Genomic DNA, 12,568 nt, shown 5'->3' with positions numbered 1-12,568 from the left:
TAAAACGGGATATTTTTCTATCATCGTTTCTCACCGCATGTAACGCAATTTTTTCGCAATACCAAACGAAGCCTTAAAATCTTTGCCACTTGCGTTCTGCGCAGTTGGTCGCTCCAATTTTTAAGTAGTTCATAGTTTCAACCGACACATGTCTCCCAAATCATCCGAAGAAGGAAGCTTCGATCGTCAAATATTCTCCCGGATATCCTCACCCGCGGAAGCTTCTTTTCTTCCGAATACTTTTTACGCGCCTCCTTGTCTTGCTTGAACTCCTACTCCTCGTCCTCCTCCTCTCCTCCTTCCAGAATCCGTAATCCGCTTCTTTGAATTCAAATTCCATGACGATTCTCCCATTCAACCCCCTCGTAAACCCCACCCTTTACTATTATTCTTATTATTATTCTTATTATTATACCCTCTCCCCAGACGCCCATTCCTATTCTTATTATTATTCTTACTGTTGTTGCGGCGAACGAGAACAGATATGTCGGTGTCGTGCGGGGTGGAGTGCGCGGTGTGCGTCGGCTGCGCGAGCTCGTCCTCGCCGTCCGCGGCCTTGATCTCGTCCGCAACGCCGACTACAGGCACGGTCGTTTTATAAAATTTAGCAGGATATCGGAGCAGAGAGTCCTGTGTTCGAGTCACGTCAAATGCCTACCATTATTAATTTTCTTTCATATAATTCAAGTTCACGTCGTGCCAATAGCAAAAAGTGTTTCATATAATTCAAGTCCACTTCATCCGCACAGTAAAATATGTGTTAAATATAAGAATATTTAAACACCGTTCCGTATCAGTTTACGCTTTTGAGAATAACGATTGTTTCATAAAATTTAACAACTCTCTCCGCTATTACAACCTAATTCTGGAGTCATTGTTTTATTTTATTTATTTTGGTTGTTCAATAATTACTACTTGCGCATTTCCAGTTTAGAAGGTCCTGGCGTTTACGATTATTTAGTACGATTTCACTCACGAACCGATTTATGTTATTCTGAAAAAATAATTTGAAATCAAATATGATATTCAACTCTAGACATCTAATCACACCCTCATCTTCCGAATACTCCACGGCAGTCGTGTTTGGATGTTAGAATAAGTTGTTTAGCGATATTTCATTCGATCAGAAAATTTTCTATTGTGATTGTAAAGTTAGGAGTATGGTCAAATGTCTAGAATGAAATAATATCCAACCTTGTGAGGTATTCTTCAAAATAAATTAAATCACCTCGTAGGAGAGAAATACTATCTTACAAAATCATAGATGCCAAAACCTTTCAAGAAGTAAAAAATCAAACCCTGCTTTTCAATTACACAGAAAAAACTTCATACTGAATAAGTTGTCATCGGATACTTATGGATAACCTACTAACTGACCTTTTTGAATATATATTTCTCCGAGTATTTTGCTGATCTGTAAATAACAATAAGTGAAAACTTTGGATAGCCTATTAACTGACAACAAAACTTGGGTGTTTTGTATTTAAAAATGATGAAAGATGAATGATTACATAATAATTTTATACTTTCATGCATTTATAGTATTCTACATTCATAACCAATTTCATCCCAACTATTGCTTATGATTTTCTGAACTTTTACTGAATATTTGTCTGTATTTAATCTGAATGCCGGATTTGCAACTATGGCTGCAGGCTTCTCCTTGACAACCCACCGGGGTCCCACCCGTTTGACGGCGGGTTCGTACACCGGGGTCTGTTCCGGGCGGCAGTTTGGTTGCTCGACAGGGAGGGCGAAACATTGAGCCGGCTGGTCCAGGAAGGAGGGGAGGATTACTCACTTGTGCTGGTGGGGCACTCACTTGGGGCGGGCGTGGCAGCACTCGCAGCGGCACTGGTTGTGAACCACCCAGACCGGTTCGGGGGAATCCCGAGGAATCGGGTCCGGTGCTAGCAGTGGCACCGCCGCGGTGCATGTCGTTGGACCTCGCGGTTAAGTATGCGGATGTTATACATTCTGTTGTTTTGCAGGCAAGTCAGATACCTCAATTTTTTCGTATATTGTACTATTTGCGAAAGTATTGTCCGACTACTGCTATTTGCTGAAGCATTATATTAATATATATTTATGCCTCCAGTTTTTCTCACTTGTAGAATCATAAGAAACAAATTAGAGTTTCTACTTTTTCTTTCTTTTACAGCGTGAGCTTCAAAGTATGTCATTTGTCAAAAATTATGCTAAGAATACTGTCGGTTAAAACAGAACCAGAAGAGTGCGAAAATGGGCCTAAAAACTCATCTAAAAGCACAAATTGACAATGGCATGGCTATTCTGAAGAAGAGTAAAGAATAATATTTCCTTGTTCTCTCGGATTATGGAGTAAAACATTCATTTTTCTATAAGATCAATTATGTTCCTTGCATAATATGATCCCTTGAAAAGCACAGGGGGAATAACTTGTTAGCTTAAACATTCATTGCTGATTTAGTTAATAGCTTAACCTCCCTGTGTAATCGATGTTAGTTTCGATGATCTACTGCAGAATCGATGTTAGCTTTGCTGATTTAGTTGGAATGCATTTTTGTATTCGAAACAAAGCATAGTTTGAAGTTTCCCTAGCTTTCACACATAGCACTCTTGACTTTTTAAGTGCTCAGCATATTTGGCATGCAAAACTTTTATGTCTGAAGTGATCACATAATGTTTGAGTTGAATCATTTGTATTCACATGTAGCTCTTGAATTTAGGCATCTAAAGTTTTTAAGGTTTCTAACTTTTCTATCGTTCGGATCAGTTTTGCAGGGGATCTAATAGTTGTCACTTTTCTTCTCATCTTGCTCTTTTTCATCATATTTACTGTAAAATTACCGCCCTTTTGAAGTATATGTACCTGATGTTTAAATGTGTTTTGAATATTTGACTTTCTCTGTATCGTCGTAATTGTGTGAACTTTGTTGTCTCCATGCTTATGACGTTGCCGCTTAATCATTATGTGTGCTAACACACAATTATGGAATTCCAGGATGATTTCTTGCCAAGAACTCTGACTCCCTTGCAGTATATTTTTGGATCTATCTTCTGGTAATCACTACATCTTATGATCTTTTACCGCTATGCGAAGGGCCTCCATATTATCATTTTCTTTTGGTTTGCGTTTATCCGTTCAAATATATGTGATTATTATAAAACAACATCATGGTAATCCATCTTTTATTGCTTTTCGCAGCTTGCCCTGCTTACTGTTCTTTGTTTGCATGAGAGACACATTTACATCAGAAGAAAGAAAGCTTAAGGACCCAACTAGGCTTTATGCTCCGGGTAGAATGTTTCATATCGTCGAGCGAAAATTTTGCAGGTATGCTTCAGGCTTTTAGCAGTACTACGCTGAAATATTTGGATAGTATTAGCTAGTTGGTTTAAAGAGTAAAATGCAAGACATCCAGGAGCGCAGAACTTTTATATAAATTATTTATTCATATAATTATCTGCCAGGAGTTCACCTAGAATACTATTGATAGTAGATGAATAGTGTTTATTATCAACTTTGCAGCCCTTGGATCAATACTATTCCTTTACTATCAAAAGTATTCTAGTTCCGTTCGTCTGCTAGATATTGTAAATTCTCTTTATATATCTCTTATTTATCTGTCCGATCCTATTAGTTCTCTTTGCAGCTTACCTTGCTCATAATACATGATTTATTACATCAACTTCGAACTGAATATACATTTACTGGATGGTCAAATCGAATCTTTCCTTAATGCTGCGTCAACTTAACCGGCATTTTCCTTTCTCAAATAAATTCTCTAACTTTGCTGATTTTTCCTGAATGAAATCAATTTTCATGTTAGTTACGATTATAAGGATGATTCCTATATGCAATTTATTGCTATAGTACATTCGTATCCCTTCTTTAGATGACAAAATACTTCGGTGGTGGTTCATTACTTGTGCAGATGTGGTAGATTCCCACCGGAGGTGAGAACAGCGATTCCTGTCGAAGGCAGATTTGAGCATATTGTGCTGTCATGTAATGCTATATTTGATCATGGGATTATTTGGACAGAGCGCGAAGCACAGAAGGCCTTGGAAGTAAGTATACCAAAAACTCTTCCTTTCTCAGTTCAAATCACCCCCACCTCAAGCCCCAGAACAGGTGCGTGCACATACGCGCACAAATATATTTGATGTCGTAAATTTATCACTCGAAGCAGCATACGGGAAGTGCTTTTACTGATGCTCCTCAGAGATGCATATTTGTTTTTAGGGTGTATGTTCTCAAAATATCATCATCCAAAGGTCACAGTGGAATTTTTTTTTTTCTTTCTTTTACACTCAATACTGTTTAGGAATTGCTCACTTTCAGATTGCTCTGTATGAACTTCGTTTAGCATGAATGAGAATTACTGGACAACAATATCTGTGATTAGAGAATTGAAGCTTTTCTGTTTTTGAGAGAGAGAATATTAGGGACCTTTCAAAGAGAGAATATGAGGGGCATTTTCTTCTTTTTCTTCTTCTTCTTTTGTGAGAGAGAGAGAAAGGTAGGGACATGAAGTCTCAACCTGCTTCATTCATATCAGGGGCCTTAAAAAAACAAAAAAAAAGTGTAATCTCTTTAGTATGTTTATAGTCTTTGTGTCAGCTATGTGTCAACAATTACTGATTGGAGAAATTGTTACCTGCCAACGGTGCATCAAACCAGCCAGTGTACTGCCTAGTGATCTGATCCTGGTCTCATCTTATACTTCAATCCAACCCTCCAAAAGAAAAACATAGTACTTGAAATCAAGAAAAGCCTGCAGCTCACTGGACAAAGGGGATTGAAGTGCGAGAGACGACGGAGCGCGGATCACTAAGCAGTAGTACGCAGCTAATGTGGTGGCGCCGAGGAAAAGAATAGGCAATTTCTTATCTGATTCGATTGCTGTTTATAAGTAGTGAGACTATTTCAAATTTTATCTCAACTTCTTCCACAAGCGTCCTCGCTGCACCTTCCTTCTGTACTTTAAATTTGTCACTCAATCACCACTTCGTTGAAGCTCAATTAATCTCAACTGTTTTCGTCACGAAATTCTCATGGTTTAAACTTTGGATCTTGTCTAAATGTTCTCAAATTACTCATTTCCAGTTAATGGAGCAAAGAGAAGAAGCAACAACTCCTCCTCCACATCAAAGCATGGAGAGAACACAATTCCTCGCGAGAGAACGCAGCGATGCGGTAGAAATAGCGACGAGGTTGAACGCGGAACAGCAAATGAGACTTTCCGAAGAAGAATCCACTCGAGATATCATTAGTGGAGCCTCATCATGCAGTGATTCCTCCTCATCTAGTGGGAGATGTGATTGGGATGAGATGGTGGAGAAACTTCTAATCAATACCAATGAATCCGACGATCTTACTTGTGTACAGAATATTGATATCAGTTGTTGTAATAACTGGGACTATTCCTAAAGTTTAGGTTCATCTGAGGTTGTTCTTTGTTGTATATTATATGAAATCACATCATTCTTTTTGATGACATGAATAAGGTGTTGTATTATTATAGAAATTTGGGTTAATCTTAGTGTGTGAATCATTCTTGTTGTGTCCATATGTGATTGAACCCTTTCCTAATTAAGCTTTTGGGGTGAGTGAATGGTATTCGAATGCAGTATACTTGGATCACGACGAAGAACGAAGCAAATGAAGAGAAAAGTATAACCAGCTTCAGCCCGAGCACACGCTTTTCTCCGATGCATAGAAACTGAAAAAACAAAGTTTTTCTATTCGCTCAAAATCGCACAACCACAGTAGAATACAAGAATGGAGAAATAAAAAGTTCACAAAAATAATCGCAAATAACTCTACATATGAATTTTATCAACTTCACTAAAAGTATCTAAAGACAACATATAATGGAAAAGCGAAAAATATTAAATAAACCTTCAATCAAAAGTGCATTACAATGTGTTGGGCCAATTCAATGCGGACAGCTGGCAAGCCGGGACCACGTCCATGGTCCATGTCAAAATGGTGGACCGGGAGTATATAAAACGCGCCAGAAGATATGAGCCGCGTCTGTTCAAAAAGCGTAGCAACCGTAAGCGGTTATGAGCAGTTCCAATCGGCCGAAGGTGGTCCTACAAATCAGGAGATAGTGGCCGATCGTACATTGACGATAACTGAACGCAAGGGCAACTTTATAAATGGGCATACGGCACCCTAAGAAAGGGTCTTCGCCTCTACGCACAAAAGACCACCTTTATTTTCCTGCATCTTTCTATTCTCGCATTTACTGCTTTCCCTAGGAGTAGTTCTTGTAATTTAGCATACTCGGAGTCTGTCTGTCCTACGGGCATCACTCTCCTATTCTCATACTCGGAGTCTGTCTGCCCTACGGGCATCACTCCCCTGTTCCTGTACTCTTTCCGTTTGCTAATCAATAAAAAGTCATTTTCGGCTCTTCCTGCCGATCAGATCTTAAGTTGTTTAGCCATTCGGCTCATCTTTTAGTCGAAATCTGGGCTTCCCTTCTCCATTCGGCTCATCCTGCCGAAGCGAATTTACTGCAGAGGTTTTTGAACCCGGCTGGTCCGATCCCTCATCGGCCTAATCGCTTGATCCTCTGTGGGCGCATACTTCGAGGGTCATAATCCGCGGCCGCGCATCATCCCGACGCCCTTCCCGAGGAGAATACTTGACCGGGTCAAGGATCGGGACATTCGGCACGCAACACAATGGATGTTCACAAGAGAGGAAAAGAGGCAGATTAGATGTCACCCATCTCAAACCTAGCAAAATTCCAACCACCTTTGACCCTCTTTGACACTTTTCTTGCTCCGGCGAGAAACATCAAATAAGGAAATAATGGAGAAAAAGAGGAGAAGCTGGTTTTCTCACTTAACCTATTTTCTTTTAACCCCTAACTATACCTATGTGGCCCAACTTGCACTTTTCAATATTTACTTTATAATTTTTTAGTAGCTTATAAATTTTTAGTTAATTTTTAAAATATATAGGCCTATCTTGTAAAAAGTTTTTAGTGCTAGTATAGAGCTCTCTCTTTTCTTATGTGTTTTATAGGTGAAAATACGCTAAGGACCTCTTAATTAAGTACTTTGAAATAATTAACTTTCTAATTATTTTTGATGAGCTAATTTATTTAACTAAATAAAATAGTATGCTAAATTTAATAGTTCTGTTAGATATTAGTCATTGGTTGTTATTATTTTATTAACAAAAATTTTAAAAAAATAAATTTTAACTAAATTACTATTAGATTTAGTAAAATTCTTAAGTTATTTGATTAGAATAATGTAAATAAAATAATTAGAAGTTAAGCGAGTGTAAATTAGCGAAATAAATTTAATATTTTTTTAACATTAAATATCTAATCACTAAATTTTTTTATTAAAAATTTGAGTAGTTAAAATCTTATTTATCTGTCAAAATATTTTTTTTGTATATATTTTGGCATCCCTCGTGATTGAATCCTGGTTTCGTCCGTACCAACTTGGCTCACTATCCAAAAATAAGCCACAAGTCAACCTGAATCAAAAAGAGCAAAAAAAAAAGGTCAATTTAAACAATAGATTATTGGGCTCCTACAAATACACTTATTGATGTTGTAAACAAAAAGAAACAAAAAAAGATAAGTTTAGCGCTAATTTTTAACAGTTAATCAGTAGTTGCAGCATCATCAGTGTAGAGCAATTTCACTTGTCAGATAGGTGTGTACTACTTAAAAGATGTCTTACAATAGATGGTGTGGGACAATGAAGGGCTTTAAAAACTTACAATGCAAAATAATAAGGAATTGTTTTGCTGTCGAGGAGCGCAAAAATTTTGTAGTTTATAATACAATGTATCTATGTCCTTTCCATCTGTTCTATGATCAGCATGTTTAAGTTCAAATTAAGGCTTTTAAAACTAAAAAGTTTCGAAGTTGAGATGGGTAGTCACTTAGAGAGAAGAGGGAAGGAGAAAGGATCATCTTCCTTTTCTGTTCCTGGGCTAGCTGATAGCCCAGGTAGAAAGTGAGGATGTGGAGGTGGAAAAATGCAACCCGATCTCTACTCCCACCACAAAGCATAAACCAAAATGTCTACAAGAATATTCTCTCTCTCTCTCTCTCTCTCCAATCTTTCTAGGTTTCTAACTAGTTAAGGGGACCCGCGCGTTGCGGCGGGAAGTTAATACAACAGTAATTTATTAACGTGGGCAAGGAGTGAGTAATATATACATGGATAGCTTAAGCAAGAAAGAAGAACTCAATTTTATACCAAATCAATTGATATACACTATTGGATAGTACACTAACGATTTAAAAAAAGCATGAAGTTAAAAGTCTAAGTAAATTATATAGCTAAAAACTGGATCATAACATAATTCTAAATAAGTTCCATTTCTTACATATACGGAATTTGATTCTTTATTATTTGTCTTCACTTCACTTGTTTGATTCTTTATTTTTTGTCTTCACTTATTTGAGCATCATCAGCATACCTGCGAAAAAAAAAAAAGAGAAAAATAAAAAGAAAGTTTTACTGCAGTACTTTTAAATATGAATGAATAAAATTTTGAATTATTATTACCTAAGACATTGTCTCTCTGCAAATAGAACTTCATCTAAATTTTTCATATCAGCTGTAGAGTTGTCATTTTTAAATCAGAGTTTACCTTTTATATCCAAGCCTACCCACAGAAGGTTTGATCACTGCATAGTAATATACGCATTTTCTCAACTATGAAAAAGCAGTTAAGTTGCAAGCTAATCTCAACAACAATGCATTTGAAAAATTAGAGGACACTGAAGGAATAAATAGCACAAAAATTGAGGCAACCAAAAGGAATCAGGTAGTTAAAGGGAGAGAAAGCCAACAAAAAGATAACCCCATAGTGTAATATCGAAAGTAATTCAGTAGAAAATAGGAACCAACAATGGAAATTCAAAAGATCTGAAGTAATCCAGCAGAAGAGGGTAATCAACAATTCCTTTTTTGTTCCCAACGTGTAGCTTTCTATTTTGCTGAAACCATCATTGTCTTTATCAATCAATTCATATAATGCAAACATGAAAGAAGAACATGGATGCAAAGAACCAAGTTTGAGAAAAACCAAACAATTAGGCAAAAAATTTGCATAATACTCCTCGGCAAAGATAGAAAATTAATGAGGAAGAAAATCTGTATAAAAACTGAACAATTAGGGAAAGAAGCAGAAAAATACAGTAGCAAAATAAAAGTTAATAGGAAGGCAGAAGTTATGTAAGAGAGTAGCGAGAAAGTAAGCACGGGAAGTATTGCGGAAAAGAAATAAGAAGTAAAACCCATAGCATCTTTTTAGGCGACTTTGGAAGAGGCTCAGATTGACCACTGCATAGTAATGTATGCATTTTCTCTGTCATGAAAAATATTTTAGTTGCAAACTACACTCAGCAACAAAGCATCTAAAAAATTAGATGGCACCGGAGGAACAAATAGCATAGAAATAGAGGCAACCAAAAAAAATTGGGTAGTTAAGGAGAGAGACACAGCAGAAGGATAACCCTACAATGTAATATTGAAATTAATTCAGTATAAAGTAGGAACAAACAATGAAAATTTTAAAAGTCCGATTTAAATTAGCAGTAAACAGTAATCAACAATTCTTTTCATTTTGTTAAAACCACCATTGCCTCTATGAATCAATTTATACCATGTAGAGCATAAAAGAAGAATAGGGATCCAAAGAACCAAGTTTGTGCAAAACTAACTAGCCATGCACAATAATTGTGTAATATCCCTCGTGGAAACGAAAAATCACCTAGGCGAAAATTTTGTAAAAAAGCTAAATAATTAGTCAAAAAAGGAAAAATATAGTATCATAAACATAATAAAAATATATATAAAATCTAAAGGGGAAAAGTTGATAACCTCATAGTAAACCAGTCATGTAAAAAATTTGTATAATATCCCTCGGGGGAACAAAAAATTATCTACACAAAAAATTTGTAAAATTACTAAATAATTAGTAAAAAAAATAGTAGCAGAATAAAAGTAAGTAGAAAATCTGAAGCAATGTAGGAGAGTAGCGAGAAAATAAGCAAGAAATATAGTGAGGGGGCAAAATTGATAACCACATAGTAATATATGCATTTTCTCCAACATGAAAAATAGCTAAGCTGCAAATTATGCTCAGCAACGAACAACTAAAAAAATTAGAGGGCACTGGAGGAGTAATGGTGTAAGTAATTCAGTAACTAATTTAGTAGAAGAACGGGGTCAACAATTTTTTTTTATTTGTTCCTTTCTTCTTCTTCTTCTTTTTTTTTTGCGGAAATCATCATCACCTCTATCAACGAAGGAAGCATCAAACAGAAGGCAGAGAAGCAAGCAAGTAGGCATTCACTGCACTGAGACCTCATCAAGGAAAATCACCTGAACAAAAGCATCATACAAAGAGGGGGAGAAGCAAATAACAAATAGGTAAAAAATAAGCAATAAATAGGAGATGTATAGGCAAGTAATTAAGCTTAACTCTCTGTCAAAGGAGATCAGTAAGAACAAAACATAAAATTAAATGGGAGGGGAAAGAAGAAACACATTCTATAAAAAAAACATGAATTGGGAGTTAGGATCGAACACTCAACACCCAAAATCTCACTTTGAAAATAGCAACTCAAATGTACTAACAGCAAAACATAAGAGAGGAAATCACAGTAAATAAAGTAGCACCACACATTAATGTGTCAGAACCAGCAGTGGTAAGTAGAGGAATCGTACTAAATAGAGTAGGAAGCAAAGGAGCACAATGGAAAGAAGGAGATGAGCGGACCAAAATTCCCGAGAGGTTCGCTGCGGCAACCTGGCAAACACAGGAAAAGAGAATATCAGTAGAAATTCACAACACAATCTGTTGGAACCACCACAAAAATAAGTTGGAGAAAGTAGACCTTTAGGATTAAGGGGTGCCGGATGCTCTTAATTAGAGTGACCTACCAAATACAAATAACACAACATCCCACTATTCATAACATAAGGGCTCCTTTGATCACAGTGAAGCAAAGAGAGAGGGTGGCTGATTGGGGAAGATAGAGAGGGAGTGAGGAGGTTCCAGCAGTGAGGCGCAATCGTGCAAACTGGAGGAAACAGTAGCAGCCAAATTTTTGCAAAAAATCTCTCCAAATTTTCAGCCTTCTCTAATTTAGCTCATTTAAGTGTAGAGACAAGCACAATCATTATATTACGTCAATTCCAGCCTTCTCTACCAATTCCCAGCCTTCTATAATTTCGAGAATAAAACTTCAGTGTAAGTAAACTTCAGTGTTCCAAATAAATAGGAGAAAAATTTGACAGAATACCTTAGGAGCCACAGATGTGCAGACTTGCTGCACAGAATCAAACACACCAACATGCAGGGAAAAAAGTATAAGAGTAAGTATAAGAGGGAAAAAAAAGGGAGGGGGGGAGGGAAATCATGAAGCATCCGAATGCTTGTTTTTACCCATCGATCAGTTGCAACGCTCAAAAGCACCACAGGGCAAGAACGACAGAGCAACAACGTTCCAAAAACAGGGGGTTCAAAATCAGGGCGAACTAGAAATGCGCAGAGAAAAAAAATACCAGCCTCTTTAGTATTTATAATAACCAGAGAGAGGAAAAGCAAGCAGAGCACAGTAAGAGAGGAGAAATCAGGGAGAGAGAGCACAGAGGGATAAAGATGAGCAGCCGCATGGAAGCCCCACAGGAAATCATACACAGGAGGGGAAGAGAGAGAGAGAGAGAGAGAGCACGCGAGCTCCATGCCCTACGGGAGGTGGGCTGCGATCGCGGAGGACAACAGGATAGGAAAAAAAAGAAGGTCATGATATATACCTTGATTAATGCCTGTTGACCACATATCACAGGGAGGAGCCACGCCGGACTGGACAGCTGAACACGTGCGGCTGAGGAAAAGACGCGGCCCATATCGCCGACAGCACAACGGCAACCCCCGCTTGTACGGAAATCGGACGGGATAGGCAGACGGGCAACAGAATAGGGAAGGCGCCATGCCGCACGGCGTCGCGGCTGCGCAGAGAGGACGAAAGGAGAGTGGGGGGGAACGCCGCGCTGTACGGGGAGACAGCTGCATTCCCGAGGGAGGATGGCGACCACAACAGCGAAGGCGGAGAGGACGAAAAAGTCAGAGCGGACCATCCTGGCGAAGACAAAGAGGAAGAGCGCCGTACAAAACGGAGGAGAGCGTGAAACGAGAGGAGGGCTCCGTTAGGGTTGCCCCCGTAGGGGAAAGACAGCTGCGTTCCCGAGGGAGGAAAGTCAGAGCGGACCATCCCGGCCGAAGACGGGGGGGAGGGGCAGCACCGAGGGGGGGGGGGGGAGGGGGGATCGCCGGTGGGGGGGGTGGTGTGAGGTGGGCGGGAGGGGGACCGCCGCGCCATACGCGAGGGCGGAGAGCGCGAATTGCGGGGAGGGCTCCGTTAGGGTTGCCGATTCATAGGATTACTAGTATAGGCCCGCGCTTTGCGGCGAAAAATTTACGTAATTTATTTAAAATTTAAAATTTCTAATTCCCTTTTGTTTAAATTCTAAAATTTGAAATTAACAATTTAAAAATTAAAATTTCCAAAAATATATTTTATCT

The 12,568-nt window shown here is 38.3% G+C and overlaps 2 protein-coding genes across 7 annotated transcripts in view; one reads left to right on the top strand and one right to left on the bottom strand.

The window, feature by feature from the left end:
* Positions 1 to 5,525, top strand: part of LOC109710050 (sn1-specific diacylglycerol lipase alpha-like) — a 10,699-nt gene extending 5,174 nt beyond the window's left edge. The window contains 6 exon segments of the mRNA XM_020232470.1: positions 1,656 to 1,909; positions 1,912 to 1,991; positions 2,984 to 3,042; positions 3,188 to 3,316; positions 3,918 to 4,053; positions 5,093 to 5,525. Of these exon segments, the coding sequence (XP_020088059.1) occupies positions 1,656 to 1,909; positions 1,912 to 1,991; positions 2,984 to 3,042; positions 3,188 to 3,316; positions 3,918 to 4,053; positions 5,093 to 5,416 (982 nt within the window). The 3' untranslated portion in view covers positions 5,417 to 5,525.
* On the bottom strand, positions 7,418 to 12,221 carry LOC109706455. Of its 6 annotated transcripts, none has more exons than XR_002215207.1 (6): positions 11,800 to 12,143; positions 10,878 to 10,919; positions 10,186 to 10,789; positions 8,539 to 8,660; positions 8,357 to 8,449; positions 7,418 to 7,492 (listed from the first exon to the last, which is right to left on the bottom strand). XR_002215207.1 is itself a non-coding variant. In XM_020227273.1 (6 exons), exons 1-4 carry the CDS (start codon positions 12,121 to 12,123, stop codon positions 10,330 to 10,332), a joined length of 429 nt encoding a protein of 142 aa, XP_020082862.1. In that variant the 5' UTR covers positions 12,124 to 12,221; the 3' UTR covers positions 7,418 to 7,492; positions 8,357 to 8,449; positions 8,539 to 10,329. The 6 variants fall into 6 exon arrangements, 2 of the variants coding, with proteins under 2 accessions (XP_020082862.1, XP_020082871.1); XR_002215204.1 differs by having other exon boundaries at positions 8,539 to 10,362; positions 10,708 to 10,789; positions 11,800 to 12,142; XM_020227273.1 differs by having other exon boundaries at positions 8,539 to 10,362; positions 10,760 to 10,789; positions 11,800 to 12,221.

This window comes from Ananas comosus, linkage group 1 (assembly GCF_001540865.1).
Source record: "Ananas comosus cultivar F153 linkage group 1, ASM154086v1, whole genome shotgun sequence".
NCBI lineage: Eukaryota > Viridiplantae > Streptophyta > Magnoliopsida > Poales > Bromeliaceae > Ananas > Ananas comosus.
The sequence above is the reverse complement of the archived record's forward strand: the minus strand, read 5'-3'. Positions and strand labels throughout refer to the sequence as shown.

Excerpts from the sequence above, each read along its gene's own strand:
- LOC109706455 (XM_020227273.1), bottom strand. The coding sequence starts at position 12,123 with ATGGTCCGCTCTGACTTTTTCGTCCTCTCCGCCTTCGCTGTTGTGGTC. Across the intron at positions 10,920-11,799 it reads GTCAACAGGCATTAATCAAG|GTCACTCTAATTAAGAGCAT; the intron begins GTATATATCATG and ends TGTATTTGGTAG. Across the intron at positions 10,363-10,759 it reads CGAACCTCTCGGGAATTTTG|GTGATTTTCCTTGATGAGGT; the intron begins GTCCGCTCATCT and ends GCTTTTGTTCAG.